The following is a 27,339-nucleotide window of genomic DNA, read 5'->3' on the forward strand; positions in this document are numbered from 1 at the left end:
CCCCCTCCTGGAGCAGTGAGAAAGGGGGCACCCCCCTCCTGGAGCAGTGAGAAAGTGGGCACCCCCCTCCTGGAGCAGTGAGAAAGTGGGCACCCCCCCCTGGAGCAGTGAGAAAGGGGGCACCCCCCTCCTGGAGCAGTGAGAAAGGGGGCACCCCCCCTCCTGGAGCAGTGAGAAAGGGGGCACCCCCCTCCTGGAGCAGTGAGAAAGGGGGCACCCCCCTCCTGGAGCAGTGAGAAAGGGGGCACCCCCCTCCTGGGGCAGTGAGAAAGGGGGCACCCCCCCCCTCCTGGGGCAGTGAGAAAGGGGGCACCCCCCCCCCTGGGGCAGTGAGAAAGGGGCTGGGCTTCACCACATGTGACGGTCGCGGTCCCTCCCCCCCGCGGAAGTGTCGCGTCTCCCGGGCTCCAGCTCTGACCCCGGTCCGATCCTGGGGGCTGGAGACGGGCAGGATGAGCGAGGCCCAGCCCCAGGCCCCGGCCCCGGCCTCGCCCTCGGCCCCCGTGCCCGTGGAGCAGGCGGTGCTGGAGACCTTCTTCTCGCAGCTCGGCATCTTCTCCCACGACCGGGCCAAGGACTATGTGGAGCGGGAGAAGGAGAGCAGCAAGAGCGCGGGGCCCGGCTGGGCCGGACTGCTGGCCGCCCTCGCTCACCTGGCGGCCGCCGAGAAAGCCTATCACAGCATGAGCTTCCTGGGGCAGAAACTGGGTGAGTGGGGAGAAGAGTAAGGGCAATGGGCGTCTGTCTCCTGTCTGTCGTCTGTCTCCGGTCTCCGGTCTGTCTCCTGTCTGTGGTCTGTCTCCTGTCTGTCTCCTGTCTCCGGTCTGTCTCCTGTCTCCGGTCTGTCTCCTGTCTGTGGTCTGTCTCCTGTCTGTGGTCTGTCTCCTGTCTGTGGTCTGTCGTCTGTCTCCTGTCTCCTGTCTGTGGTCTGTCTCCTGTCTGTGGTCTGTCTCCTGACTGTGGTCTGTCTGTGGTCTGTCTCCTGTCTGTGGTCTGTCTCCTGTCTGTGGTCTGTCTCCTGTCTGTGGTCTGTCTCCTGTCTGTGGTCTGTCTCCTGTCTGTGGTCTGTCTCCTGTCTGTGGTCTGTCGTCTGTCTCCTGTCTGTCGTCTGTCGTCTGTCGTCTGTCTCCTGTCTGTCGTCTGTCTCCTGTCTGTCATCTGTCGTCTGTCTCCTGTCTCCTGTCTGTGGTCTGTCTCCTGTCTGTGGTCTGTCTCCTGTCTGTGGTCTGTCTCCTGTCTGTGGTCTGTCTCCTGTCTGTGGTCTGTCTCCTGTCTGTGGTCTGTCTCCTGTCTGTGGTCTGTCTCCTGTCTGTCTCCTGTCTCCGGTCTGTCGTCTGTCTCCTGTCTCCGGTCTGTCGTCTGTCTCCTGTCTCCGGTCTGTCGTCTGTCTCCTGTCTCCGGTCTGTCGTCTGTCTCCTGTCTCCGGTCTGTCGTCTGTCTCCTGTCTCCGGTCTGTCGTCTGTCTCCTGTCTCCGGTCTGTCGTCTGTCTCCTGTCTCCGGTCTGTCGTCTGTCTCCTGTCTGTGGTCTGTCGTCTGTCTCCTGTCTCCTGTCTCCTGTCTGTGGTCTGTCGTCTGTCTCCTGTCTGTGGTCTGTCGTCTGTCTCCTGTCTGTGGTCTGTCGTCTGTCTCCTGTCTGTGGTCTGTCGTCTGTCTCCTGTCTGTCGTCTGTCGTCTGTCTCCTGTCTGTGGTCTGTGGTCTGTCTCCTGTCTGTGGTCTGTCTCCTGTCTGTGGTCTGTCGTCTGTCTCCTGTCTGTGGTCTGTCGTCTGTCTCCTGTCTGTGGTCTGTCGTCTGTCTCCTGTCTGTGGTCTGTCGTCTGTCTCCTGTCTGTGGTCTGTCTCCTGACTGTGGTCTGTCTGTGGTCTGTCTCCTGTCTGTGGTCTGTCTCCTGTCTGTGGTCTGTCTCCTGTCTGTGGTCTGTCTCCTGTCTGTGGTCTGTCGTCTGTCTCCTGTCTGTCGTCTGTCTCCTGTCTGTCGTCTGTCTCCTGTCTGTCGTCTGTCTCCTGTCTGTCGTCTGTCTCCTGTCTGTCGTCTGTCGTCTGTCTCCTGTCTGTCGTCTGTCTGTCGTCTGTCGTCTGTCTCCTGTCTGTCGTCTGTCTCCTGTCTGTCGTCTGTCTCCTGTCTGTCGTCTGTGGTCTGTCTCCTGTCTGTGGTCTGTCTCCTGTCTGTGGTCTGTCTCCTGTCTCCGGTCTGTCGTCTGTCTCCTGTCTCCTGTCTCCGGTCTGTCGTCTGTCTCCTGTCTCCGGTCTGTCGTCTGTCTCCTGTCTCCGGTCTGTCGTCTGTCTCCTGTCTCCGGTCTGTCGTCTGTCTCCTGTCTCCGGTCTGTCTCCTGTCTGTGGTCTGTGGTCTGTCGTCTGTCTCCTGTCTGTGGTCTGTCGTCTGTCTCCTGTCTGTGGTCTGTCGTCTGTCTCCTGTCTGTGGTCTGTCGTCTGTCTCCTGTCTGTGGTCTGTCGTCTGTCTCCTGTCTGTGGTCTGTCGTCTGTCTCCTGTCTGTGGTCTGTCTCCTGTCTGTGGTCTGTCTCCTGTCTGTGGTCTGTCTCCTGTCTGTGGTCTGTCTCCTGTCTGTGGTCTGTCTCCTGTCTGTGGTCTGTCTCCTGTCTGTGGTCTGTCTCCTGTCTGTGGTCTGTCTCCTGTCTGTGGTCTGTCGTCTGTCTCCTGTCTGTGGTCTGTGGTCTGTCTCCTGTCTGTGGTCTGTCTCCTGTCTGTGGTCTGTCTCCTGTCTGTGGTCTGTCTCCTGTCTGTGGTCTGTCTCCTGTCTGTGGTCTGTCTCCTGTCTGTGGTCTGTCTCCTGTCTGTGGTCTGTCTCCTGTCTGTGGTCTGTCGTCTGTCTCCTGTCTGTGGTCTGTCGTCTGTCTCCTGTCTGTGGTCTGTCGTCTGTCTCCTGTCTGTGGTCTGTCGTCTGTCTCCTGTCTGTGGTCTGTCGTCTGTCTCCTGTCTGTGGTCTGTCGTCTGTCTCCTGTCTGTGGTCTGTCGTCTGTCTCCTGTCTGTGGTCTGTCGTCTGTCTCCTGTCTGTGGTCTGTCGTCTGTCTCCTGTCTGTGGTCTGTCGTCTGTCTCCTGTCTGTGGTCTGTCGTCTGTCTCCTGTCTGTCGTCTGTCTCCTGTCTGTGGTCTGTCGTCTGTCTCCTGTCTGTGGTCTGTCGTCTGTCTCCTGTCTGTGGTCTGTCGTCTGTCTCCTGTCTGTGGTCTGTCGTCTGTCTCCTGTCTGTGGTCTGTCGTCTGTCTCCTGTCTGTGGTCTGTCGTCTGTCTCCTGTCTGTGGTCTGTCGTCTGTCTCCTGTCTGTGGTCTGTCGTCTGTCTCCTGTCTGTGGTCTGTCTCCTGACTGTGGTCTGTCTGTGGTCTGTCTCCTGTCTGTGGTCTGTCTCCTGTCTGTGGTCTGTCTCCTGTCTGTGGTCTGTCTCCTGTCTGTGGTCTGTCGTCTGTCTCCTGTCTGTCGTCTGTCTCCTGTCTGTCGTCTGTCTCCTGTCTGTCGTCTGTCTCCTGTCTGTCGTCTGTCTCCTGTCTGTCGTCTGTCGTCTGTCTCCTGTCTGTCGTCTGTCTGTCGTCTGTCGTCTGTCTCCTGTCTGTCGTCTGTCTCCTGTCTGTCGTCTGTCTCCTGTCTGTCGTCTGTCTCCTGTCTGTCGTCTGTGGTCTGTCTCCTGTCTGTGGTCTGTCTCCTGTCTGTGGTCTGTCTCCTGTCTCCGGTCTGTCGTCTGTCTCCTGTCTCCTGTCTCCGGTCTGTCGTCTGTCTCCTGTCTCCGGTCTGTCGTCTGTCTCCTGTCTCCGGTCTGTCGTCTGTCTCCTGTCTCCGGTCTGTCTCCTGTCTGTGGTCTGTGGTCTGTCGTCTGTCTCCTGTCTGTGGTCTGTCGTCTGTCTCCTGTCTGTGGTCTGTCGTCTGTCTCCTGTCTGTGGTCTGTCGTCTGTCTCCTGTCTGTGGTCTGTGGTCTGTCGTCTGTCTCCTGTCTGTGGTCTGTGGTCTGTGGTCTGTCTCCTGTCTCCTGTCTCCTGTCTCCTGTCTCCTGTCTGTGGTCTGTCGTCTGTCGTCTGTCGTCTGTCGTCTGTCGTCTGTCTCCTGTCTCCTGTCTGTGGTCTGTCGTCTGTCTCCTGTCTGTGGTCTGTCTCCTGTCTGTGGTCTGTCTGTGGTCTGTCTCCTGTCTGTGGTCTGTCTCCTGTCTGTGGTCTGTCTCCTGTCTGTGGTCTGTCTCCTGTCTGTGGTCTGTCTCCTGTCTGTGGTCTGTCTCCTGTCTGTGGTCTGTCTCCTGTCTGTGGTCTGTCTCCTGTCTGTGGTCTGTCTCCTGTCTGTCTCCTGTCTGTCTCCTGTCTGTCTCCTGTCTGTCTCCTGTCTCCTGTCTGTCTCCTGTCTCCTGTCTGTCTCCTGTCTCCTGTCTGTCGTCTGTCTCCTGTCTCCTGTCTGTCTCCTGTCTGTCTCCTGTCTCCTGTCTGTCTCCTGTCTGTCTCCTGTCTGTCTCCTGTCTGTCTCCTGTCTGTCTCCTGTCTGTCTCCTGTCTGTCGTCTGTCTCCGGTCTGTCGTCTGTCTCCGGTCTGTCGTCTGTCTCCGGTCTGTCGTCTGTCTCCTGTCTCCGGTCTGTCGTCTGTCTCCTGTCTGTCGTCTGTCGTCTGTCTCCTGTCTGTGGTCTGTCGTCTGTCTCCTGTCTGTGGTCTGTGGTCTGTCTCCTGTCTGTGGTCTGTCGTCTGTCTCCTGTCTGTGGTCTGTCGTCTGTCTCCTGTCTGTGGTCTGTCGTCTGTCTCCTGTCTGTGGTCTGTCGTCTGTCTCCTGTCTGTGGTCTGTGGTCTGTCGTCTGTCTCCTGTCTGTGGTCTGTGGTCTGTCGTCTGTCTCCTGTCTGTGGTCTGTCGTCTGTCGTCTGTCTCCTGTCTGTGGTCTGTCGTCTGTCTCCTGTCTGTGGTCTGTCGTCTGTCTCCTGTCTGTGGTCTGTCGTCTGTCTCCTGTCTGTGGTCTGTCGTCTGTCTCCTGTCTGTGGTCTGTCGTCTGTCTCCTGTCTCCTGTCTGTGGTCTGTCGTCTGTCTCCTGTCTGTGGTCTGTCTCCTGTCTCCTGTCTCCGGTCTGTCGTCTGTCTCCTGTCTGTCGTCTGTCTCCTGTCTGTGGTCTGTCGTCTGTCTCCTGTCTGTGGTCTGTGGTCTGTCGTCTGTCGTCTGTCTGTGGTCTGTCGTCTGTCTCCTGTCTGTGGTCTGTCGTCTGTCTCCTGTCTGTGGTCTGTCGTCTGTCTCCTGTCTGTGGTCTGTCGTCTGTCTCCTGTCTCCGGTCTGTGGTCTGTCGTCTGTCTCCTGTCTGTGGTCTGTCGTCTGTCTCCTGTCTGTGGTCTGTCGTCTGTCTCCTGTCTGTGGTCTGTCGTCTGTCTCCTGTCTGTGGTCTGTCGTCTGTCTCCTGTCTGTGGTCTGTCGTCTGTCTCCTGTCTGTGGTCTGTGGTCTGTGGTCTGTCTCCTGTCTGTGGTCTGTCGTCTGTCTCCTGTCTGTGGTCTGTGGTCTGTCGTCTGTCTCCTGTCTGTGGTCTGTCGTCTGTCTCCTGTCTGTGGTCTGTCGTCTGTCTCCTGTCTGTGGTCTGTCGTCTGTCTCCTGTCTGTGGTCTGTCGTCTGTCTCCTGTCTGTGGTCTGTCGTCTGTCTCCTGTCTGTGGTCTGTCGTCTGTCTCCTGTCTCCGGTCTGTGGTCTGTCGTCTGTCTCCTGTCTGTGGTCTGTCGTCTGTCTCCTGTCTGTGGTCTGTCGTCTGTCTCCTGTCTGTGGTCTGTCGTCTGTCTCCTGTCTGTGGTCTGTCGTCTGTCTCCTGTCTGTGGTCTGTCGTCTGTCTCCTGTCTGTGGTCTGTGGTCTGTGGTCTGTCTCCTGTCTGTGGTCTGTCGTCTGTCTCCTGTCTGTGGTCTGTGGTCTGTCGTCTGTCTCCTGTCTGTGGTCTGTCGTCTGTCTCCTGTCTGTGGTCTGTCGTCTGTCTCCTGTCTGTGGTCTGTCGTCTGTCTCCTGTCTGTGGTCTGTGGTCTGTCGTCTGTCGTCTGTCGTCTGTCTCCTGTCTGTGGTCTGTCGTCTGTCTCCTGTCTGTGGTCTCCTGTCTGTGGTCTGTCGTCTGTCTCCTGTCTGTGGTCTGTCGTCTGTCTCCTGTCTGTGGTCTGTCGTCTGTCTCCTGTCTGTGGTCTGTCGTCTGTCTCCTGTCTGTGGTCTGTCGTCTGTCTCCTGTCTGTGGTCTGTGGTCTGTCGTCTGTCTCCTGTCTGTGGTCTGTGGTCTGTGGTCTGTCTCCTGTCTGTGGTCTGTGGTCTGTGGTCTGTGGTCTGTGGTCTGTCGTCTGTCGTCTGTCGTCTGTCGTCTGTCGTCTGTCTCCTGTCTCCTGTCTCCTGTCTCCTGTCTGTGGTCTGTCGTCTGTCTCCTGTCTGTGGTCTGTCGTCTGTGGTCTGTGGTCTGTCTCCTGTCTGTGGTCTGTCGTCTGTGGTCTGTCTCCTGTCTGTGGTCTGTCGTCTGTCTCCTGTCTGTCGTCTGTCTCCTGTCTGTCGTCTGTCTCCTGTCTGTCGTCTGTCTGTGGTCTGTCTCCTGTCTCCTGTCTGTCGTCTGTCGTCTGTCTCCTGTCTGTCGTCTGTCGTCTGTCTCCTGTCTGTGGTCTGTCGTCTGTCTCCTGTCTGTGGTCTGTGGTCTGTCGTCTGTCTCCTGTCTGTGGTCTGTCATCTGTCTCCTGTCTGTGGTCTGTCGTCTGTCTCCTGTCTGTGGTCTGTCGTCTGTCTCCTGTCTGTGGTCTGTGGTCTGTCGTCTGTCTCCTGTCTGTGGTCTGTCGTCTGTCTCCTGTCTGTGGTCTGTCGTCTGTCGTCTGTCTCCTGTCTGTCGTCTGTCGTCTGTCTCCTGTCTGTGGTCTGTGGTCTGTCTCCTGTCTGTGGTCTGTGGTCTGTGGTCTGTCTCCTGTCTGTGGTCTGTCGTCTGTGGTCTGTCGTCTGTCGTCTGTCTCCTGTCTCCTGTCTCCTGTCTCCTGTCTGTGGTCTGTCTCCTGTCTGTGGTCTGTGGTCTGTGGTCTGTGGTCTGTGGTCTGTGGTCTGTGGTCTGTGGTCTGTGGTCTGTCTCCTGTCTGTGGTCTGTGGTCTGTCTCCTGTCTGTGGTCTGTCGTCTGTCTCCTGTCTGTGGTCTGTCTCCTGTCTGTGGTCTGTCTCCTGTCTGTGGTCTGTCGTCTGTCTCCTGTCTCCTGTCTGTGGTCTGTGGTCTGTTGTCTGTCTCCTGTCTGTGGTCTGTGGTCTGTGGTCTGTCTCCTGTCTGTGGTCTGTCGTCTGTCTCCTGTCTGTGGTCTGTCTGTGGTCTGTCTCCTGTCTGTGGTCTGTCTCCTGTCTGTGGTCTGTCTCCTGTCTGTCGTCTGTCTCCTGTCTCCTGTCTGTCGTCTGTCTCCTGTCTCCTGTCTGTGGTCTGTCGTTTGTCTCCTGTCTGTGGTCTGTCTCCTGTCTCCTGTCTCCTGTCTGTCGTCTGTCTCCTGTCTGTCGTCTGTCTCCTGTCTGTGGTCTGTCGTCTGTCTCCTGTCTGTGGTCTGTCGTCTGTCTCCTGTCTGTGGTCTGTCGTCTGTCTCCTGTCTGTGGTCTGTCGTCTGTCTCCTGTCTGTGGTCTGTCGTCTGTCGTCTGTCTCCTGTCTGTGGTCTGTCTCCTGTCTCCTGTCTGTCGTCTGTCTCCTGTCTGTCGTCTGTCTCCTGTCTGTGGTCTGTCGTCTGTCTCCTGTCTGTGGTCTGTCGTCTGTCTCCTGTCTGTGGTCTGTCGTCTGTCTCCTGTCTGTGGTCTGTCGTCTGTCTCCTGTCTGTGGTCTGTCGTCTGTCTCCTGTCTGTGGTCTGTCGTCTGTCTCCTGTCTGTGGTCTGTGGTCTGTCGTCTGTCTCCTGTCTGTGGTCTGTCGTCTGTCTCCTGTCTGTGGTCTGTCGTCTGTCTCCTGTCTGTGGTCTGTCGTCTGTCTCCTGTCTGTGGTCTGTGGTCTGTCGTCTGTCGTCTGTCTCCTGTCTGTGGTCTGTCGTCTGTCTCCTGTCTGTGGTCTGTCGTCTGTCTCCTGTCTGTGGTCTGTCGTCTGTCTCCTGTCTGTGGTCTGTGGTCTGTGGTCTGTCGTCTGTCTCCTGTCTGTGGTCTGTGGTCTGTGGTCTGTGGTCTGTGGTCTGTCTCCTGTCTCCTGTCTGTGGTCTGTGGTCTGTGGTCTGTCGTCTGTCGTCTGTCGTCTGTCGTCTGTCTCCTGTCTCCTGTCTCCTGTCTCCTGTCTCCTGTCTCCTGTCTGTGGTCTGTCGTCTGTCTCCTGTCTGTGGTCTGTCGTCTGTGGTCTGTGGTCTGTCTCCTGTCTGTGGTCTGTCGTCTGTGGTCTGTCTCCTGTCTGTGGTCTGTCGTCTGTCTCCTGTCTGTCGTCTGTCTCCTGTCTGTCGTCTGTCTCCTGTCTGTCGTCTGTCTGTGGTCTGTCTCCTGTCTCCTGTCTGTCGTCTGTCGTCTGTCTCCTGTCTGTGGTCTGTCGTCTGTCTCCTGTCTGTGGTCTGTCGTCTGTCTCCTGTCTGTGGTCTGTCGTCTGTCTCCTGTCTGTGGTCTGTCGTCTGTCGTCTGTCGTCTGTCTCCTGTCTGTGGTCTGTCGTCTGTCGTCTGTCGTCTGTCTCCTGTCTGTGGTCTGTCGTCTGTCTCCTGTCTGTGGTCTGTCGTCTGTCTCCTGTCTGTGGTCTGTCGTCTGTCTCCTGTCTGTGGTCTGTCGTCTGTCTCCTGTCTGTGGTCTGTCGTCTGTCTCCTGTCTGTGGTCTGTCGTCTGTCGTCTGTCTCCTGTCTGTGGTCTGTCGTCTGTCTCCTGTCTGTGGTCTGTGGTCTGTGGTCTGTCGTCTGTCTCCTGTCTGTGGTCTGTCGTCTGTCTCCTGTCTGTGGTCTGTGGTCTGTGGTCTGTCGTCTGTCGTCTGTCTCCTGTCTGTGGTCTGTGGTCTGTCGTCTGTCTCCTGTCTGTGGTCTGTCGTCTGTCTCCTGTCTGTGGTCTGTGGTCTGTCGTCTGTCTCCTGTCTGTGGTCTGTCGTCTGTCTCCTGTCTGTGGTCTGTGGTCTGTCGTCTGTCTCCTGTCTGTGGTCTGTCGTCTGTCTCCTGTCTGTGGTCTGTGGTCTTTGGTCTGTCTCCTGTCTGTGGTCTGTGGTCTGTGGTCTGTGGTCTGTCGTCTGTCTCCTGTCTCCTGTCTCCTGTCTCCTGTCTGTGGTCTGTCTCCTGTCTGTGGTCTGTCGTCTGTGGTCTGTGGTCTGTCGTCTGTCTCCTGTCTGTCGTCTGTCTCCTGTCTGTCGTCTGTCTGTGGTCTGTCTCCTGTCTGTGGTCTGTCGTCTGTCTCCTGTCTCCTGTCTGTGGTCTGTCGTCTGTCTCCTGTCTGTGGTCTGTGGTCTGTGGTCTGTCTCCTGTCTGTGGTCTGTCGTCTGTCTCCTGTCTGTGGTCTGTCTCCTGTCTGTGGTCTGTCTCCTGTCTGTGGTCTGTCTGTGGTCTGTCTCCTGTCTGTGGTCTGTCTCCTGTCTGTGGTCTGTCTCCTGTCTGTGGTCTGTCGTCTGTCTCCTGTCTGTGGTCTGTCGTCTGTCTCCTGTCTGTGGTCTGTCGTCTGTCTCCTGTCTGTGGTCTGTGGTCTGTCGTCTGTCTCCTGTCTGTGGTCTGTCGTCTGTCTCCTGTCTGTGGTCTGTCGTCTGTCTCCTGTCTGTGGTCTGTGGTCTGTGGTCTGTCGTCTGTCTCCTGTCTGTGGTCTGTGGTCTGTGGTCTGTGGTCTGTGGTCTGTCTCCTGTCTGTGGTCTGTGGTCTGTGGTCTGTCGTCTGTCGTCTGTCTCCTGTCTCCTGTCTCCTGTCTGTGGTCTGTCGTCTGTCTCCTGTCTGTGGTCTGTCGTCTGTGGTCTGTGGTCTGTCTCCTGTCTGTGGTCTGTCGTCTGTGGTCTGTCGTCTGTCTCCTGTCTGTCGTCTGTCTCCTGTCTGTCGTCTGTCTCCTGTCTGTCGTCTGTCTCCTGTCTGTCGTCTGTCTCCTGTCTGTCGTCTGTCTCCTGTCTGTCGTCTGTCTGTGGTCTGTCTCCTGTCTCCTGTCTGTGGTCTGTCGTCTGTCGTCTGTCTCCTGTCTGTGGTCTGTCGTCTGTCTCCTGTCTGTGGTCTGTCGTCTGTCTCCTGTCTGTGGTCTGTCGTCTGTCTCCTGTCTGTGGTCTGTCGTCTGTCTCCTGTCTGTGGTCTGTCGTCTGTCTCCTGTCTGTGGTCTGTCGTCTGTCTCCTGTCTGTGGTCTGTGGTCTGTGGTCTGTCGTCTGTCTCCTGTCTGTGGTCTGTGGTCTGTCGTCTGTCTCCTGTCTGTGGTCTGTCGTCTGTCTCCTGTCTGTGGTCTGTGGTCTGTCTCCTGTCTGTGGTCTGTGGTCTGTGGTCTGTCTCCTGTCTCCTGTCTGTGGTCTGTGGTCTGTGGTCTGTGGTCTGTGGTCTGTCGTCTGTCGTCTGTCGTCTGTCGTCTGTCTCCTGTCTCCTGTCTCCTGTCTGTGGTCTGTCTCCTGTCTGTGGTCTGTCGTCTGTGGTCTGTGGTCTGTGGTCTGTCGTCTGTGGTCTGTGGTCTGTCTCCTGTCTGTGGTCTGTCGTCTGTCTCCTGTCTGTCGTCTGTCTCCTGTCTGTCTCCTGTCTGTGGTCTGTCTCCTGTCTGTGGTCTGTCTCCTGTCTGTGGTCTGTCGTCTGTCTCCTGTCTCCTGTCTGTGGTCTGTTGTCTGTCTCCTGTCTCCTGTCTGTGGTCTGTGGTCTGTGGTCTGTGGTCTGTGGTCTGTCTCCTGTCTGTGGTCTGTCGTCTGTCTCCTGTCTGTGGTCTGTCTCCTGTCTGTGGTCTGTCTCCTGTCTGTCTCCTGTCTGTGGTCTGTCTCCTGTCTGTGGTCTGTCTCCTGTCTGTGGTCTGTCTCCTGTCTGTGGTCTGTCTCCTGTCTGTGGTCTGTCTCCTGTCTGTGGTCTGTCTCCTGTCTGTCTCCTGTCTGTCTCCTGTCTGTCTCCTGTCTGTCTCCTGTCTCCTGTCTGTCTCCTGTCTCCTGTCTGTCTCCTGTCTGTCTCCTGTCTCCTGTCTGTCTCCTGTCTCCTGTCTGTCTCCTGTCTGTCTCCTGTCTGTCTCCTGTCTGTCTCCTGTCTGTCTCCTGTCTGTCTCCTGTCTGTCTCCTGTCTGTCTCCTGTCTGTCGTCTGTCTCCGGTCTGTCGTCTGTCTCCGGTCTGTCGTCTGTCTCCGGTCTGTCGTCTGTCTCCTGTCTCCGGTCTGTCGTCTGTCTCCTGTCTGTCGTCTGTCTCCTGTCTGTCGTCTGTCTCCTGTCTGTGGTCTGTCGTCTGTCTCCTGTCTGTGGTCTGTCGTCTGTCTCCTGTCTGTAGTCTGTCGTCTGTCTCCTGTCTGTGGTCTGTCGTCTGTCTCCTGTCTGTGGTCTGTCGTCTGTCTCCTGTCTGTGGTCTGTCGTCTGTCGTCTGTCGTCTGTCGTCTGTCTCCTGTCTGTGGTCTGTCGTCTGTCTCCTGTCTGTGGTCTGTCGTCTGTCTCCTGTCTGTGGTCTGTCTCCTGTCTCCTGTCTCCTGTCTGTGGTCTGTCTCCTGTCTCCTGTCTCCTGTCTCCTGTCTCCTGTCTCCTGTCTGTGGTCTGTCATCTGTCTCCTGTCTGTGGTCTGTCGTCTGTCTCCTGTCTCCTGTCTGTGGTCTGTGGTCTGTCGTCTGTCTCCTGTCTGTGGTCTGTCGTCTGTCTCCTGTCTGTCGTCTGTCGTCTGTCTCCTGTCTGTGGTCTGTCGTCTGTCTCCTGTCTGTGGTCTGTCGTCTGTCTCCTGTCTGTGGTCTGTCGTCTGTCTCCTGTCTGTGGTCTGTCGTCTGTCTCCTGTCTCCTGTCTGTGGTCTGTCGTCTGTCTCCTGTCTGTGGTCTGTCTCCTGTCTCCTGTCTCCTGTCTCCGGTCTGTCGTCTGTCTCCTGTCTGTCGTCTGTCTCCTGTCTGTCGTCTGTCTCCTGTCTGTCGTCTGTCTCCTGTCTCCTGTCTGTGGTCTGTCGTCTGTCTCCTGTCTGTGGTCTGTCGTCTGTCTCCTGTCTGTGGTCTGTCGTCTGTCTCCTGTCTGTGGTCTGTCTCCTGTCTCCTGTCTCCTGTCTGTGGTCTGTCTCCTGTCTCCTGTCTCCTGTCTCCTGTCTGTGGTCTGTCATCTGTCTCCTGTCTGTGGTCTGTCGTCTGTCTCCTGTCTGTGGTCTGTCGTCTGTCGTCTGTCTCCTGTCTGTGGTCTGTCGTCTGTCGTCTGTCTCCTGTCTGTGGTCTGTCGTCTGTCTCCTGTCTGTGGTCTGTCGTCTGTCTCCTGTCTGTGGTCTGTCGTCTGTCTCCTGTCTGTGGTCTGTCGTCTGTCGTCTGTCTCCTGCCTGTGGTCTGTCGTCTGTCTCCTGTCTGTGGTCTGTCGTCTGTCTCCTGTCTGTGGTCTGTCGACTGTCTCCTGTCTGTGGTCTGTCGTCTGTCTCCTGTCTGTGGTCTGTGGTCTGTCTCCTGTCGTCTGTCTCCTGTCTGTGGTCTGTGGTCTGTGGTCTGTCGTCTGTCTCCTGTCTGTGGTCTGTGGTCTGTGGTCTGTCTCCTGTCGTCTGTCTCCTGTCTGTGGTCTGTCGTCTGTCTCCTGTCTGTGGTCTGTCGTCTGTCTCCTGTCTGTGGTCTGTCGTCTGTCTCCTGTCTGTGGTCTGTCGTCTGTCTCCTGTCTGTGGTCTGTCGTCTGTCTCCTGTCTGTGGTCTGTCGTCTGTCTCCTGTCTGTGGTCTGTCGTCTGTCGTCTGTCTCCTGTCTGTGGTCTGTCGTCTGTCTCCTGTCTGTGGTCTGTCGTCTGTCTCCTGTCTGTGGTCTGTCGTCTGTCGTCTGTCTCCTGTCTGTGGTCTGTCGTCTGTCTCCTGTCTGTGGTCTGTCGTCTGTCTCCTGTCTGTGGTCTGTCGTCTGTCTCCTGTCTGTGGTCTGTCGTCTGTCTCCTGTCTGTGGTCTGTCGTCTGTCTCCTGTCTGTGGTCTGTCGTCTGTCTCCTGTCTGTGGTCTGTCGTCTGTCTCCTGTCTGTGGTCTGTGGTCTGTCTCCTGTCTCCTGTCTCCTGTCTGTGGTCTGTGGTCTGTGGTCTGTGGTCTGTCGTCTGTCGTCTGTCGTCTGTCTCCTGTCTGTGGTCTGTCGTCTGTCTCCTGTCTGTGGTCTGTGGTCTGTGGTCTGTGGTCTGTCGTCTGTCTCCTGTCTGTGGTCTGTCGTCTGTCTCCTGTCTGTGGTCTGTGGTCTGTCGTCTGTCGTCTGTCGTCTGTCTGTGGTCTGTCGTCTGTCTGTGGTCTGTCGTCTGTCTCCTGTCTGTGGTCTGTCGTCTGTCGTCTGTCGTCTGTCTCCTGTCTCCTGTCTGTGGTCTGTCGTCTGTCTCCTGTCTGTGGTCTGTCGTCTGTCTCCTGTCTGTGGTCTGTCGTCTGTCTGTGGTCTGTCGTCTGTCTCCTGTCTGTGGTCTGTCGTCTGTCGTCTGTCGTCTGTCTCCTGTCTGTGGTCTGTGGTCTGTCGTCTGTCTCCTGTCTGTGGTCTGTGGTCTGTGGTCTGTCGTCTGTCTCCTGTCTGTCGTCTGTGGTCTGTCGTCTGTCTCCTGTCTGTCGTCTGTCGTCTGTCTCCTGTCTGTCGTCTGTCGTCTGTCTCCTCTCTGTGGTCTGTCGTCTGTCTCCTGTCTGTGGTCTGTGGTCTGTCGTCTGTCTCCTGTCTGTGGTCTGTCGTCTGTCTCCTGTCTGTGGTCTGTCGTCTGTCTCCTGTCTGTGGTCTGTGGTCTGTCGTCTGTCTCCTGTCTCCTGTCTCCTGTCTCCTGTCTGTCGTCTGTCTCCTGTCTCCTGTCTGTCGTCTGTCTCCTGTCTGTGGTCTGTGGTCTGTCGTCTGTCTCCTGTCTCCTGTCTCCTGTCTGTGGTCTGTCGTCTGTCTCCTGTCTGTGGTCTGTCGTCTGTCTCCTGTCTGTGGTCTGTGGTCTGTGGTCTGTCGTCTGTCTCCTGTCTGTGGTCTGTGGTCTGTCGTCTGTCGTCTGTCGTCTGTCTCCTGTCTGTGGTCTGTCGTCTGTCTCCTGTCTGTGGTCTGTGGTCTGTGGTCTGTGGTCTGTGGTCTGTGGTCTGTCTCCTGTCTGTGGTCTGTCTCCTGTCTCCTGTCTGTGGTCTGTCGTCTGTCTCCTGTCTCCTGTCTGTGGTCTGTCGTCTGTCTCTGGTCTGTGGTCTGTCTCCTGTCTCCTATCTGTCGTCTGTCTCCTGTCTCCTGTCTCCTGTCTGTGGTCTGTCGTCTGTCTCCTGTCTCCTGTCTCCTGTCTGTGGTCTGTCGTCTGTCTCCTGTCTGTGGTCTGTCGTCTGTCTCCTGTCTGTCGTCTGTCGTCTGTCGTCTGTCTCCTCTCTGTGGTCTGTCGTCTGTCTCCTGTCTGTGGTCTGTGGTCTGTCGTCTGTCTCCTGTCTGTGGTCTGTCGTCTGTCTCCTGTCTCCTGTCTGTCGTCTGTCTCCTGTCTGTGGTCTGTCGTCTGTCTCCTGTCTGTGGTCTGTCTCCTGTCTCCTGTCTCCTGTCTGTGGTCTTTCTCCTGTCTCCTGTCTCCTGTCTCCTGTCTGTGGTCTGTGGTCTGTCGTCTGTCGTCTGTCTCCTGTCTGTGGTCTGTCGTCTGTCTCCTGTCTGTGGTCTGTCGTCTGTCGTCTGTCTCCTGTCTGTGGTCTGTTGTCTGTCTCATGTCTGTGGTCTGTCGTCTGTCTCCGGTCTGTGGTCTCCGGTCTTTGGTCTGTGGTCTGTGGTCTGTCGTCTGTGGTCTGTCGTCTGTGGTCTGTCGTCTGTGGTCTGTCGTCTGTGGTCTGTCGTCTGTGGTCTGTCGTCTGTGGTCTGTCGTCTGTGGTCTGTGGTCTGTGGTCTGTCGTCTGTCGTCTGTGGTCTGTCGTCTGTGGTCTGTCGTCTGTGGTCTGTCGTCTGTGGTCTGTCGTCTGTGGTCTGTCGTCTGTCGTCTGTCGTCTGTCGTCTGTCTCCTGTCTGTGGTCTGTCGTCTGTCTCCTGTCTGTGGTCTCCTGTCTGTGGTCTGTCTCCTGTCTGTGGTCTGTCTCCTGTCTGTGGTCTGTCTCCTGTCTGTGGTCTGTCTCCTGTCTGTGGTCTGTCTCCTGTCTGTGGTCTGTCTCCTGTCTGTGGTCTGTCTCCTGTCTGTGGTCTGTCTCCTGTCTGTGGTCTGTCTCCTGTCTGTGGTCTGTCTCCTGTCTGTCGTCTGTCTCCTGTCTGTCGTCTGTCTCCTGTCTGTCGTCTGTCTCCTGTCTGTGGTCTGTGGTCTGTCGTCTGTCTCCTGTCTGTGGTCTGTGGTCTGTCGTCTGTCTCCTGTCTGTGGTCTGTCGTTTGTCTCCTGTCTGTGGTCTGTCGTCTGTGGTCTGTCGTCTGTGGTCTGTCGTCTGTGGTCTGTCGTCTGTGGTCTGTCGTCTGTGGTCTGTCGTCTGTGGTCTGTCGTCTGTGGTCTGTCGTCTGTGGTCTGTCGTCTGTCTCCTGTCTGTCGTCTGTCGTCTGTCTCCTGTCTCCGGTCTGTGGTCTGTCTCCTGTCTGTGGTCTGTCTCCTGTCTGTGGTCTGTCTCCTGTCTGTGGTCTGTCTCCTGTCTGTGGTCTGTCTCCTGTCTGTGGTCTGTCTCCTGTCTGTGGTCTGTCTCCTGTCTGTGGTCTGTCTCCTGTCTGTGGTCTGTCTCCTGTCTGTGGTCTGTCTCCTGTCTGTGGTCTGTCTCCTGTCTGTGGTCTGTCTCCTGTCTGTGGTCTGTCTCCTGTCTGTGGTCTGTCTCCTGTCTGTGGTCTGTGGTCTGTGGTCTGTCTCCTGTCTGTGGTCTGTCGTCTGTCTCCTGTCTGTGGTCTGTGGTCTGTGGTCTGTCGTCTGTCTCCTGTCTGTGGTCTGTCGTCTGTGGTCTGTCGTCTGTCTCCTGTCTGTGGTCTGTCGTCTGTGGTCTGTCGTCTGTCTCCTGTCTGTGGTCTGTCGTCTGTCTCCTGTCTGTGGTCTGTCGTCTGTCTCCTGTCTGTGGTCTGTCGTCTGTCTCCTGTCTGTGGTCTGTGGTCTGTCGTCTGTCTCCTGTCTGTGGTCTGTGGTCTGTCGTCTGTCTCCTGTCTGTGGTCTGTGGTCTGTCGTCTGTCTCCTGTCTGTGGTCTGTCGTCTGTCTCCTGTCTGTGGTCTGTCGTCTGTCTCCTGTCTCCTGTCTGTGGTCTGTCGTCTGTCTCCTGTCTGTGGTCTGTGGTCTGTCGTCTGTCTCCTGTCTGTGGTCTGTGGTCTGTCGTCTGTCTCCTGTCTGTGGTCTGTCGTTTGTCTCCTGTCTGTGGTCTGTCGTCTGTGGTCTGTCGTCTGTGGTCTGTCGTCTGTGGTCTGTCGTCTGTGGTCTGTCGTCTGTGGTCTGTCGTCTGTGGTCTGTCGTCTGTGGTCTGTCGTCTGTCTCCTGTCTGTCGTCTGTCGTCTGTCTCCTGTCTCCGGTCTGTGGTCTGTCTCCTGTCTGTGGTCTGTCTCCTGTCTGTGGTCTGTCTCCTGTCTGTGGTCTGTCTCCTGTCTGTGGTCTGTCTCCTGTCTGTGGTCTGTCTCCTGTCTGTGGTCTGTCTCCTGTCTGTGGTCTGTCTCCTGTCTGTGGTCTGTCTCCTGTCTGTGGTCTGTCTCCTGTCTGTGGTCTGTCTCCTGTCTGTGGTCTGTCTCCTGTCTGTGGTCTGTCTCCTGTCTGTGGTCTGTCTCCTGTCTGTGGTCTGTGGTCTGTGGTCTGTCTCCTGTCTGTGGTCTGTCGTCTGTCTCCTGTCTGTGGTCTGTGGTCTGTGGTCTGTCGTCTGTCTCCTGTCTGTGGTCTGTCGTCTGTGGTCTGTCGTCTGTCTCCTGTCTGTGGTCTGTCGTCTGTGGTCTGTCGTCTGTCTCCTGTCTGTGGTCTGTCGTCTGTCTCCTGTCTGTGGTCTGTCGTCTGTCTCCTGTCTGTGGTCTGTCGTCTGTCTCCTGTCTGTGGTCTGTGGTCTGTCGTCTGTCTCCTGTCTGTGGTCTGTGGTCTGTCGTCTGTCTCCTGTCTGTGGTCTGTGGTCTGTCGTCTGTCTCCTGTCTGTGGTCTGTCGTCTGTCTCCTGTCTGTGGTCTGTCGTCTGTCTCCTGTCTCCTGTCTGTGGTCTGTCGTCTGTCTCCTGTCTGTGGTCTGTGGTCTGTCGTCTGTCTCCTGTCTGTGGTCTGTCGTCTGTCTCCTGTCTGTGGTCTGTCGTCTGTCTCCTGTCTGTCGTCTGTCGTCTGTCTCCTGTCTGTGGTCTGTCGTCTGTCTCCTGTCTGTGGTCTGTCGTCTGTCTCCTGTCTGTGGTCTGTGGTCTGTCGTCTGTCTCCTGTCTGTGGTCTGTGGTCTGTCGTCTGTCTCCTGTCTGTGGTCTGTGGTCTGTCGTCTGTCTCCTGTCTGTGGTCTGTCGTCTGTCTCCTGTCTGTGGTCTGTGGTCTGTCGTCTGTCTCCTGTCTGTGGTCTGTCGTCTGTCTCCTGTCTGTGGTCTGTCGTCTGTCTCCTGTCTCCTGTCTGTGGTCTGTCGTCTGTCTCCTGTCTGTGGTCTGTGGTCTGTCGTCTGTCTCCTGTCTGTGGTCTGTCGTCTGTCTCCTGTCTGTGGTCTGTCGTCTGTCTCCTGTCTGTCGTCTGTCGTCTGTCTCCTGTCTGTGGTCTGTCGTCTGTCTCCTGTCTGTGGTCTGTCGTCTGTCTCCTGTCTGTGGTCTGTGGTCTGTCGTCTGTCTCCTGTCTGTGGTCTGTGGTCTGTCGTCTGTCTCCTGTCTGTGGTCTGTGGTCTGTCGTCTGTCTCCTGTCTGTGGTCTGTCGTCTGTCTCCTGTCTGTGGTCTGTCGTCTGTCGTCTGTCTCCTGTCTGTGGTCTGTCGTCTGTCTCCTGTCTGTGGTCTGTGGTCTGTCGTCTGTCTCCTGTCTGTGGTCTGTTGTCTGTCTCCTGTCTGTGGTCTGTCTCCTGTCTGTGGTCTGTCTCCTGTCTGTGGTCTGTCTCCTGTCTGTGGTCTGTCTCCTGTCTGTGGCCAGGACACAGGGGAGAACTCCCCTGCTCTTCTTTGAAATAATGCCATGGGATCTTTTACGTTCACCCGAGAGGGCAGACGGGGCCTCGGTTTAACGTCTCATCCGAAAGGCGGTACCTCTGACAGTGCAGCAATCTCTCGGTACTGCACTGGAGAGTCGGTCTAGATTTTTGTGCTCAAGTCTCTGGAGTGGGGTTCGAACCCACAACCTTCTGACTCAGAGACTACCCGTGAGCCAAGGCAGTTGGTTACATTTCATGAAGTGCGTACTTCAAGGGGAAATGTTTTTAATGGTACGTTAAAAATGTTTAGTTCAGCGCTGAAAGTGGGACAGTGTGGTGCAGTTTCTGGGATTGGTCTCTGAAGTGGGATTTTTGTACTCTTTTCAAGATAAGGTCTTTTACGAAACTGGCAGTGGGGATATTCGTGGAATTTTGTGCCCATTCCTCCTGTCCCTACTGCTGACACTGGCTGTACATCCATCTCATTTCCATTGCTCTTTCACAGTCACTTGCCTGGCATGAACAGTGGTTATTTTTCTGTGCCTGGACTCAGAGAGAACCATCAACTCAGATCCACTTGGCACATGTCCAGAAAAATGAAAATGGGATCCCTGTTTTAGAAGGGATTTCTAATCTATATTTGTTTTAATAACATTTTGGGTTACATTATGCGAGTAATTTGAGACACGACATGTGGTAAGTGTAATATGCTCTGGAGGAACAGATGACTTTGGACCTATGGTTCCCAATGCTCTCCACCACTGGGGGTTTTCCTCGGGTCATGTCTGGGTCTGTTGTAGATTAAATGACAGATATTGATTGTTATTAATCAATGACTCCATTATCATTGTATCATGTGACAATCAGGATGGTAGACTGCGAACTAGATGTACCTTGGTCTTTTTTCGACTAGCAATTCAGAACCCAATAATTAACCGTTCTACTGGTGTTTTGGCTAAAATGTCAGTTGTAGATGATTGAATATAATTTGTGTATTTTGGGGAAGAGAGAGTCCAAGACTGGGAGTCAAAGACCATTCCCACTCAGTGTATAGGCTGCAGCCTTTAATCAGTCACGTTTAAATGGAGTAAATTTTACTCCGTGTCGGGTGGGAGATGGAAGAGAAAGCTAATATCTGATTAACTGCAAATCATTTCACCAGTGACTTGTTGTGTTCTCTCCCTGGAACTAGCAGTGGTCTGTACTTGAAATGGATTTGTAAGCAGTCGGTGTTTAAAAAGGGCAATAATTGGTGATTTTGTAATTTAAAGACAGCAAAAAAGAGTTTAAATGTGGACATTGTCTACCTCAAGTCCTCGAAGGGAAAGACGTATGGGCCTTGAGTACACATCACTAACTAGAAAGAAGGAATGTGCATTTATATGGTGCCTTATTATGTCCCAAAGCACTTCACAATCGTTAATTATTTTTGACGTATAGTCAGTGTCATGTAGGGAATTGTGGCAGCCAATTTGTGCACAGCAAGCTTCCACAGACAGTAAATGAGAGCAGTGACTGTTAAATTTATTTTCTTGGTGGTGTTGGCTGGTGGAACAATGTTATCCTGGAGACTGGGAGAAGTCCCTGGTTTTTAAATGCATGAAGAGTTTTGATGGGGTGAATTTTTTTCTGGTTGGGGAGTCAGTGACGAGGGCTATCGATTTAAAGCTGTCACTAAAAGATTGAGAAGAGAGACTAAGAGGCAGTTCTTTATGCGGAGTTGTTGGAGCATGGAATGCTTTGTCACTAGGGAATATTTGAGGCAGAGATCATTAAAGGAAAAGTGAAAAAAATTGAAAGGAAGATACAAAGTTCTGAGGAGTGAGCTCCAAATTGGGATTAGAATCATACAGCACAGAAGGAGGCCATTCGGACCATCGTGCCTGTGCTGGCTCTTTGATAGAGCTATCCAATTAGTCCCACTCCCTTGCTCGTTCTCCATAGCCCTGCAAATCTTTCCTTTTCAGGATATCTATCTATCTCCAATTACCTTTTGAAAGTTGCTGTTGAATCTGCTTCCACCGCCCTTTCAGGCAGTGCGTTCCAATTAGTTAAAATTGTTCCAGCAAAGCGCCACAGAGACTCGATGGGCTGAATGGCTTCCTTTTGTGCTGTAACCATCTATGGTTCTATGCGTCCACCTGAACAGAGAGACAGGCTGCAATTTAACGTCTTATCCAAAAAGAAAATGGCCACCTCCCAGTCCACTGAAGTGTCAGCCCAGTTCATGTGCTCGAGTCCTGGAGAGGGGCTTGAACCCGTGACCTTCTGACCCCAGAGTGCTACCAACTGAGCCAAGCTGTCATGTGCAGGTCTGGACAAATCGATATTGATCAGCACAAAGGGAGCAGCTGTTTTCAGAAAGTGTTCTTAACACTTGAGATTTGTGATTATTTATATGTATCACTTTAATGTGATTTGATTACGAGGAAACTTGCTTCAGTATATTCAGTAGTTTTTCACCCTTTCCATTTGTAATAGTCTTTTCTGAACTCTTGACCTTTGACTGAAACACTCTTATTGGCCCATCTTTTATTATATTTAAAACAAAATAAATATATATATTATTTGAATTGTTTTGAAGATGTCTTCGCATGCATTTCGTAATGGAAGTGGCTAGAGACTGAGAGTGAGGGGCTCCCTCCCAGTCCCATTGAGAAGGTGTGTCCTAGGCACAAGAAAGAAGAGTAGAAAAATAAATGACGGCAGAATAATCCAGTCTCTGATTCTTTCTTCTACATGGTTATTGGGGGGGGGGAGAAGGGGAGGTGGGAAGAAGTGTCTAGACGTGATGCTCCAGCCATCATGGTGTGTGGGGCAGGCTTGATGGACCAGCTAGTCTTTTCCTGCCCGTCAATTTTGTATGTTTACTGCTGCTTTTCTTGTGTGGTACTAGTGATGCGCCGTAATCACCCCCTCGCCTATAGCAGAGGCCCTGGTTGTCAGTCTGTTTGGATGAATTGGGCGGCTCACCGCTGGTATTCTGAGCTGCTCCGATACACTGAGCTACTAAGTGGGTGCAGCCAAAGTTTGAATCCAGAGGGAACCCTGGGTGGCAGTGCCAAGGGTCAGATATGATCCTGGTGTACGAGTCAGGCTGCGTGACTTTACTTGCTTTGCTTGTGCCAGTGCCCATTATAGGCACAGCTGCTGCTAAAGAACGGAGTGAAAAATTTAAACGTTTGTTGGGGGGGTGGGGGGATAACTTTAACCTAACTTCACCGGGGAGTAAAATCGGGCGTGCGGCCTGATCCCCTTAGTTCCCCGCCGGGTGGGTTAGGTCAAAATGACCCCATTAATATTTGTAAACAATTTTACAACACCAAGTTATAGTCCAACAATTTTATTTTAAAATCCACAAGCTTTCGGAGGCTTCCTCATTAATATTATGTGTGGTTTAACTTCCACCCCCTGAAATTTTTGTTACCGTTGTGTCGTGGATGCACTGAGTGTGATGGAGGCAGCGTGACGTGGGGGAAAGGCAATAAAGCTGATTGTAATATAGGGCCTGAACCATATAGGGTCTAAACTATTACTGCATCAAGTGACTGGTACATAACCATGCATGCGCGCGTGTGTGTGTATGATTGCACGTGTGTGTGTTTGTGCGTGTGTGCGCGCGCGCGTGTGTATGATTGCACGTGTGTGTGTTTGTGCGTGTGTGCGCGCGTGTGTGTGTATGATTGCACGTGTGTGTGTTTGTGCGTGTGTGCGCGCGCGTGTGTGATTGCACGTGTTGTGTGTTTGTGCGTGTGTGCACGCGTGTGTGTGTGTATGATTGCACGTGTGCGTGTGTGTGCGCGCGTGTGTGTGTATGATTGCACGTGTGTGTGTTTGTGCGTGTGTGCACGTGCGTGTTTCTTCTGCCATCAGATCACTGGGAAATAATCTATACCCTGTAGTATTGTCACCAAGAGTTCAGTAAAGTATAATGGTGTTGGCGGAGGGTGAAAGTTTTGCACTGTGTCCCCTTTTGAAGTGTGAGAAACAACTGCCAGACTGTTACAAATCTTGCCTTTCCACACATGGGTTGTGTCTGGAGACAGCATTTTGAGCTAATAAAAGGGCCAATTACCAGAGGACTGTCACCAGTAGATGGAACCACTTCAGGCAATGAATTAGGGAATTCAGGAGAAACTTCTTTACCCAGAGAGTGGTTAGAATGTGGAACTCGCTCCCACAAGGAGTAGTTGAGACAAATAACACAGATGCATTTAAGGGGAAGCTCGATAAGCACATGAGGGAGAAAGGAATAGAAGGATATGCTGATAAGGTTAGATGAAGTAGGGAGGGAGGAGTGTGAATACCGGCATAGACTGGTTGGGCCGAATGGCCTGTTTCTGTGCTGTAAATTCGATGTAATTCTTGAGGTGATTTTCTTTTCCCCGTGTCCAATCTCTGATTCTGCAGGTGGGCAGTCGTTCTTTAGTCGGAAGGATTCCATACGAACCATCTACACGTCCCTCCATAACGAGCTGCGCAAGTTGGTCACCACTGGGCGGAACTCGGCGGCTGGGACCTCCCCCCACCTGGAAGAGCTCGTCTCCCACCTCTCCGAGCAGCTTTGCTTCTTCATTCAGGCCCGAATGGAGATTGCCGACTTCTACGAGAAGATGTATTCCCTCAGCACGCAGAAGTCCATCCATTCAGTGGAGGTGGTGCACGCGCTGGAGTCTGTTCTGCAGAAATATAGCTCCAGGTCAGTGTTAGGTCCAGGCCTGTTTGAAGATGACAGGCCATGAACTGAATAACAAAGGAAAACCACAAGTGCTTAATCCTTTAGCAGCAGCAGCGTTTTACCCACTGTATCGAGAAAAGTAATAGAGAGACTTGCATTTATATCACGCCTTTCACCACCTCAGGGCGTCCCAAAGCGCTTTACAGTCAGTGAAGTACTTTTGAAGTGTAGTCACTGCTGTAATGTAGGAAATGAAATTTTCCTTTTTCCTCCAGGCACTTTAGAGCCTGGTTCCACGTGGCCAGAGCCTGACGTACCCTCTTCGACTTTAACGGTCAGATAAGCACTTGTTCCATAAACAGCAAAACATTTTCCAGCCCTGGTACTTTGTCATGGTCGCTGTCAGTTTAAACTGATTTCTTAACTGCTGTTAGGTAGAGAGTTCCAGGATATTAACCCAGTGACGATGAAGGAACCGCCGATGTACGTCCAAGTCGGGATGGTGTGCGACCTGGAGGGGATGGTGTTCCCATGCACCTGCTGCCCTCGTCCTTCCAGGTGATGGAGGGGCTGCCGAAGAAGCCTTGGCAAATTGCTGCAGCGCACCCTGTAAATAGTACACACCGCAGCCATGGTACGCCGGTGGTGGAGGTGGGGTAGACGTGAGTGATCTGCGGGGCATCTTCTGCTGACTGCATCGCTCCAAATTGAAACTGGCCCCGGTGAGTGTTACAGCTCCGCTCGCTGCCTCAGGTTCCAGTTATAAAGCACGGATCGAATATTAAATATATCGGCACCAATTCAATCTGAATGCTCGAGAACCAGTGATCTATCCGCACACCATCCATTGGCGAAGGACTGGCTGTCACGTGATGCACTGCTGAGGCATTGGTTCTGCTTCGGTCAGTAATGAAAGTTACCTCTAAAATTTGATTCAGTAATGAGTTCCTAATTTTGACATCAAAAAAAGCCAGGCAGTATTAATGTGTACAAGGTAGGTACAGCATAGAATTACCAGGACCAGAGTGATCTCCTGGACTAGTTTCCATCACATAAGTGGGGGGGGGGGTCGGAGAGGAATTTCCCAGATTCCCCCCCCCCACCAAACCGGGGTTTTTAATCTGGTTTTGCGCCTCTCCCAGGAGGTCACGTGGTTTCGGGTGGGGTGGGGAGTGTATATATGGTGATGCACAAGGCATCACAAATTGTGTCGGACAGGCTGGATGGATCAGAGGGCCTTTGTTCGTATATGTTCTGCTTTAGACAGGCTGTAATGTCAGAATGTGCACTGGTACAGGTTCTGATAACTGCATCACAATTCAACACTTTAATTGGACTCGCTGCTTAACCTTTTGCTATTTTGTAATGTGCATATTTTAGAGATTGCTTTGCTCCTAGATTTGAATGGAAGGAGGTATACAATAAGGTTTGTTTAAATGTACTTTTATATTTTAAAAGCACTGAACCATGGAATGGCCCATTACAGTCACGGATCATGATGTGATGGTATCTTGAAGTAGAACTTAAGTGTTGTAAGGTATTTTGCTTTTGTAGTATTCTCGGAGCAGAATGCCTTTCAGCAGCACCCCTGTCTATTATAAAACATAACCAGATCTGAAAATGAATTGATATCCCTGATAGTGCAAGCTGTATTGTGAAATGTGCTGAATTGTGCAACATTTATTTACCAAATTATGATTGTTCCTCCCAGAGAGTTAAGGTATCTCTCACATTAAAGCCTTTTCTGAATCTCTTTCTTCCTTAGGTGTCAGTTGTGGCTCAGTGGTAGCACTCTTGCCTCTGAGTCAGAAAGTCATGGGTTCAAGTCCCACTCCAGACACTTGAGCACATTATCTAGGCTGACACTCCAGTGCAGTACTGAGGGAGCGCTGCACTGTCGGAGGTGCCGTCTTTTGGATGAGACGTTAAACTGAGACCTTGTCAGCCCTCTCAGGTGGTTGTAAAAGATCCCATCGCACTATTTCAAAGAACAACAGGGGAGTTCTCCCTCGTGTCCTGGCCCATATTTATCCTTCAACCAAAATCTCCAAAACAGATTATCTGGTCATTATCACGTTGCTGTTTGAGGGAGCTTGCTGTACGCAAAATGGCTGCCACGTTTCTTGGAGGATGCCAAGTATGTGACTTGGAGGTGATGAAATAGTGCCATGGGATCTTTTACGTCCACCTGAGAGGGCAGGCGAGGCCTCGGTTCAACTTCTCCCCCGACAGATGGCTCCTCCGGCAGTGCAGCACTCCCTCAGTACTGCACTGAAGTGTCAACCTTGATTTTGTGCTCAGGTCTCTGGGGTGGGGCTTGAACCCACGACCTTCTGACTCAGGGAGTGCTGCCAACTGAGCCACGGCCAACATTTCTAGTGGCCCATTTGATATTCAAGAGAGCAGCCAAATACAAATGTCAGTCGAGGCTAAGATTTGAACTCGTGGCTACCTGGTGGGGTTTGCAAATCTGACTGACTGAGTTACTTGTCCACCTGTTTGTTTGTTGCATAGGGAGGTTATCCCAACAATGCAGAGCCCCAGGGGGTTAAACCATAAGGGGTTTTAAGCGTGTTCTTCTTTATTTCCTTAGGTTCCACCACCCCATCCTCAGCCCGTTGGAAAGTAGCTTCCAGCTGGAGGTGGACGTCCTAACTCAACTGTTGAAGGCTCAGGCTGAGATCAGTGAATGGAAGTTCCTCCCCTCACTGCTGAACCTGCACAGCGCCCACTCCAAGCTGCACACCTGGGGGCAGACCTTCGAGAAGCAGCGGGAGACCAGGAAGCACCTGTTCGGGGGCCAGACCCAGAAGGCCTTTCAGCCGCCCCACCTCTTCCTCTGGCTGACGAAGCTGAAGACCACCCTGCTGGCCAAGTTCAGCTTCTACTTCCACGAGGCGCTGAGCCGCCAGACCGCCCCGTCGGAAATGAAGGCCCTGACCGCCAAGACCAACCCGGACTACTGCGGCAAGGTCTCCAGCTTCATCCGCAAGTACGACGCCGAGAACGTCTCTTTGATCTTCGACAATCGGGGGTTGGAGAGCTTTCAGGGGCACGGGTACCACCACCCGCATTCGTACCGGGAAGCCCCCAAGGGGGTGGATCAGTACCCGGCCGTTGTTTCGTTGCCCTCCGACCGGCCGTTGATACACTGGCCCAACGTCATCATGATCATGACTGACCGCGCGACGGAGCTGAACACTTTGGACAAAGTGGTCCATTTCTACGACGACAAGGTTCAGAGCACGTACTTCCTGACGCGCCCGGAACCGCAGTTCACCATCGTCGTGATCTTTGACTCCAGGAAGTCGGAGAAGGATTCCCACTTTCTCTCCTTCCTCAACGAGCTCTCCAGCTCCCTGAAGAACTCCAAACCCTTTGCGAGCCTGAAGCCGGGTTCGAAGGGCTGACTGCTCGGCCGTAAGTAAGTCTGCATCGTAAAGACGCATCGCCACCGATGAGGAAAAGGGCGGCAGGAGGCAGCAGAAACGTTCTGCTGGCAAAGAAGTGCAGAGTGCGCACCGTACTTGGTTCGTTTCGCCATCCATTACTGTGGGGAAATTGGGACTCCAATAATCGCTTTGTGACTGTGGGATGTTTGAGTCTGTTAACTGCTATGCTAAGAACTGCACAAACTGTTCTTTACCAAGTGTGGTTGTTTTCGTTTTAATGCTAATGCCCGTTGACATAAAGGCTCTGTTTTCTCAAAACAACTTATAAATATGAAATAAAAACACTTGAGTTTGATGCAAAGAAATTAGCTCTAATTCTAATTGCTATTGGAAAAGCAAATAGGATGTATTGCCAGAACAATTAAATACAAAACAGGAAATACTGTTCTTTCTCTGTACTAGGTCTCACCTGGAATACTGTATCATGTTTTGGTCCCCTCACATGTTGGGTGATTATAGCGGCCTTGGGAAAGATTTGGAGGAGGGCCTGTGGGTTGATACCTAGTTTAAAGTTATCACGATAGGATTAGAGAGCTGAGACTATTCTAGAAAAGCATAGACTTCAAGGAGATTTAAAAATATTGAAAGGATTAGATTTTGTCTGTGTGGATAGACTATTCAAGCTGGACAGGTTAGGGAGGGCCAGGGGTGAGGTGGGGGGGACATTGGGAGATATCACTGAGGTCTCCTGGAACTTGTTAGATTGCCTTAGAGAGTCAGAGAGGAATTTCCCAGTGTTTTTTACCCTCAAAATTGGCCCAAAGCTTTTTCTCTTTTTTTTGCCTCTTCCAGGAGATTGTGTGTCTGGTGGTGGGGGATGTTGTGTAAAAATCGCCCCATGATAGTATAGAACAAACTCAATCGACCAGCTGGTCTTTTCCTGTCCTTCGATTTCATAGCATAACAACAACTTGCATTTATATAGCGCCTTAAACGTAGTAAAACGTCCCCCGGGGGGGATTCACAAGAGCGTTATCAAACAAAATTTTGACACCGAGACATAAAACGAGATATTAGGACAGGTGACCAAAAGCTTGGTCAAAGAGGTAGATTTTAAGGAGCGTCTTAAAGGAGGAGAGAGAGGTGGAGAGGTTTAGGGAGAGAATTCCAGAGCTTAGGACCTAGGCAGTTGAAGGCACGGCCGCCAATGGTGGAGCGATGAAAATCGGGGATGCGCAAGAGGCAAGAATTGGAGGAGCGCAGAGATATCGGAGGGTTGTAGGGCTGGAGGAGGTTACAGAGATACGGAGGGATTTGAAACATAACATATATATTCTGCTGTTGGTTTATTATGATTTGTATAATAAAAAGTGAGCATAAAGGAA

The 27,339-nt window shown here is 53.2% G+C and overlaps 1 protein-coding gene across 1 annotated transcript; it reads left to right on the top strand.

The window, feature by feature from the left end:
* Positions 1 to 372: 372 nt before the first annotated feature.
* Positions 373 to 27,339, top strand: kics2 (KICSTOR subunit 2). The gene is made up of 3 exons (XM_067999364.1): positions 373 to 708; positions 22,295 to 22,583; positions 25,156 to 27,339. Exons 1-3 carry the CDS (start codon positions 453 to 455, stop codon positions 25,970 to 25,972), a joined length of 1,362 nt encoding a protein of 453 aa, XP_067855465.1. The 5' UTR covers positions 373 to 452; the 3' UTR covers positions 25,973 to 27,339.

This window comes from Heptranchias perlo, chromosome 18 (genome assembly GCF_035084215.1).
Source record: "Heptranchias perlo isolate sHepPer1 chromosome 18, sHepPer1.hap1, whole genome shotgun sequence".
Lineage (NCBI taxonomy): Eukaryota > Metazoa > Chordata > Chondrichthyes > Hexanchiformes > Hexanchidae > Heptranchias > Heptranchias perlo.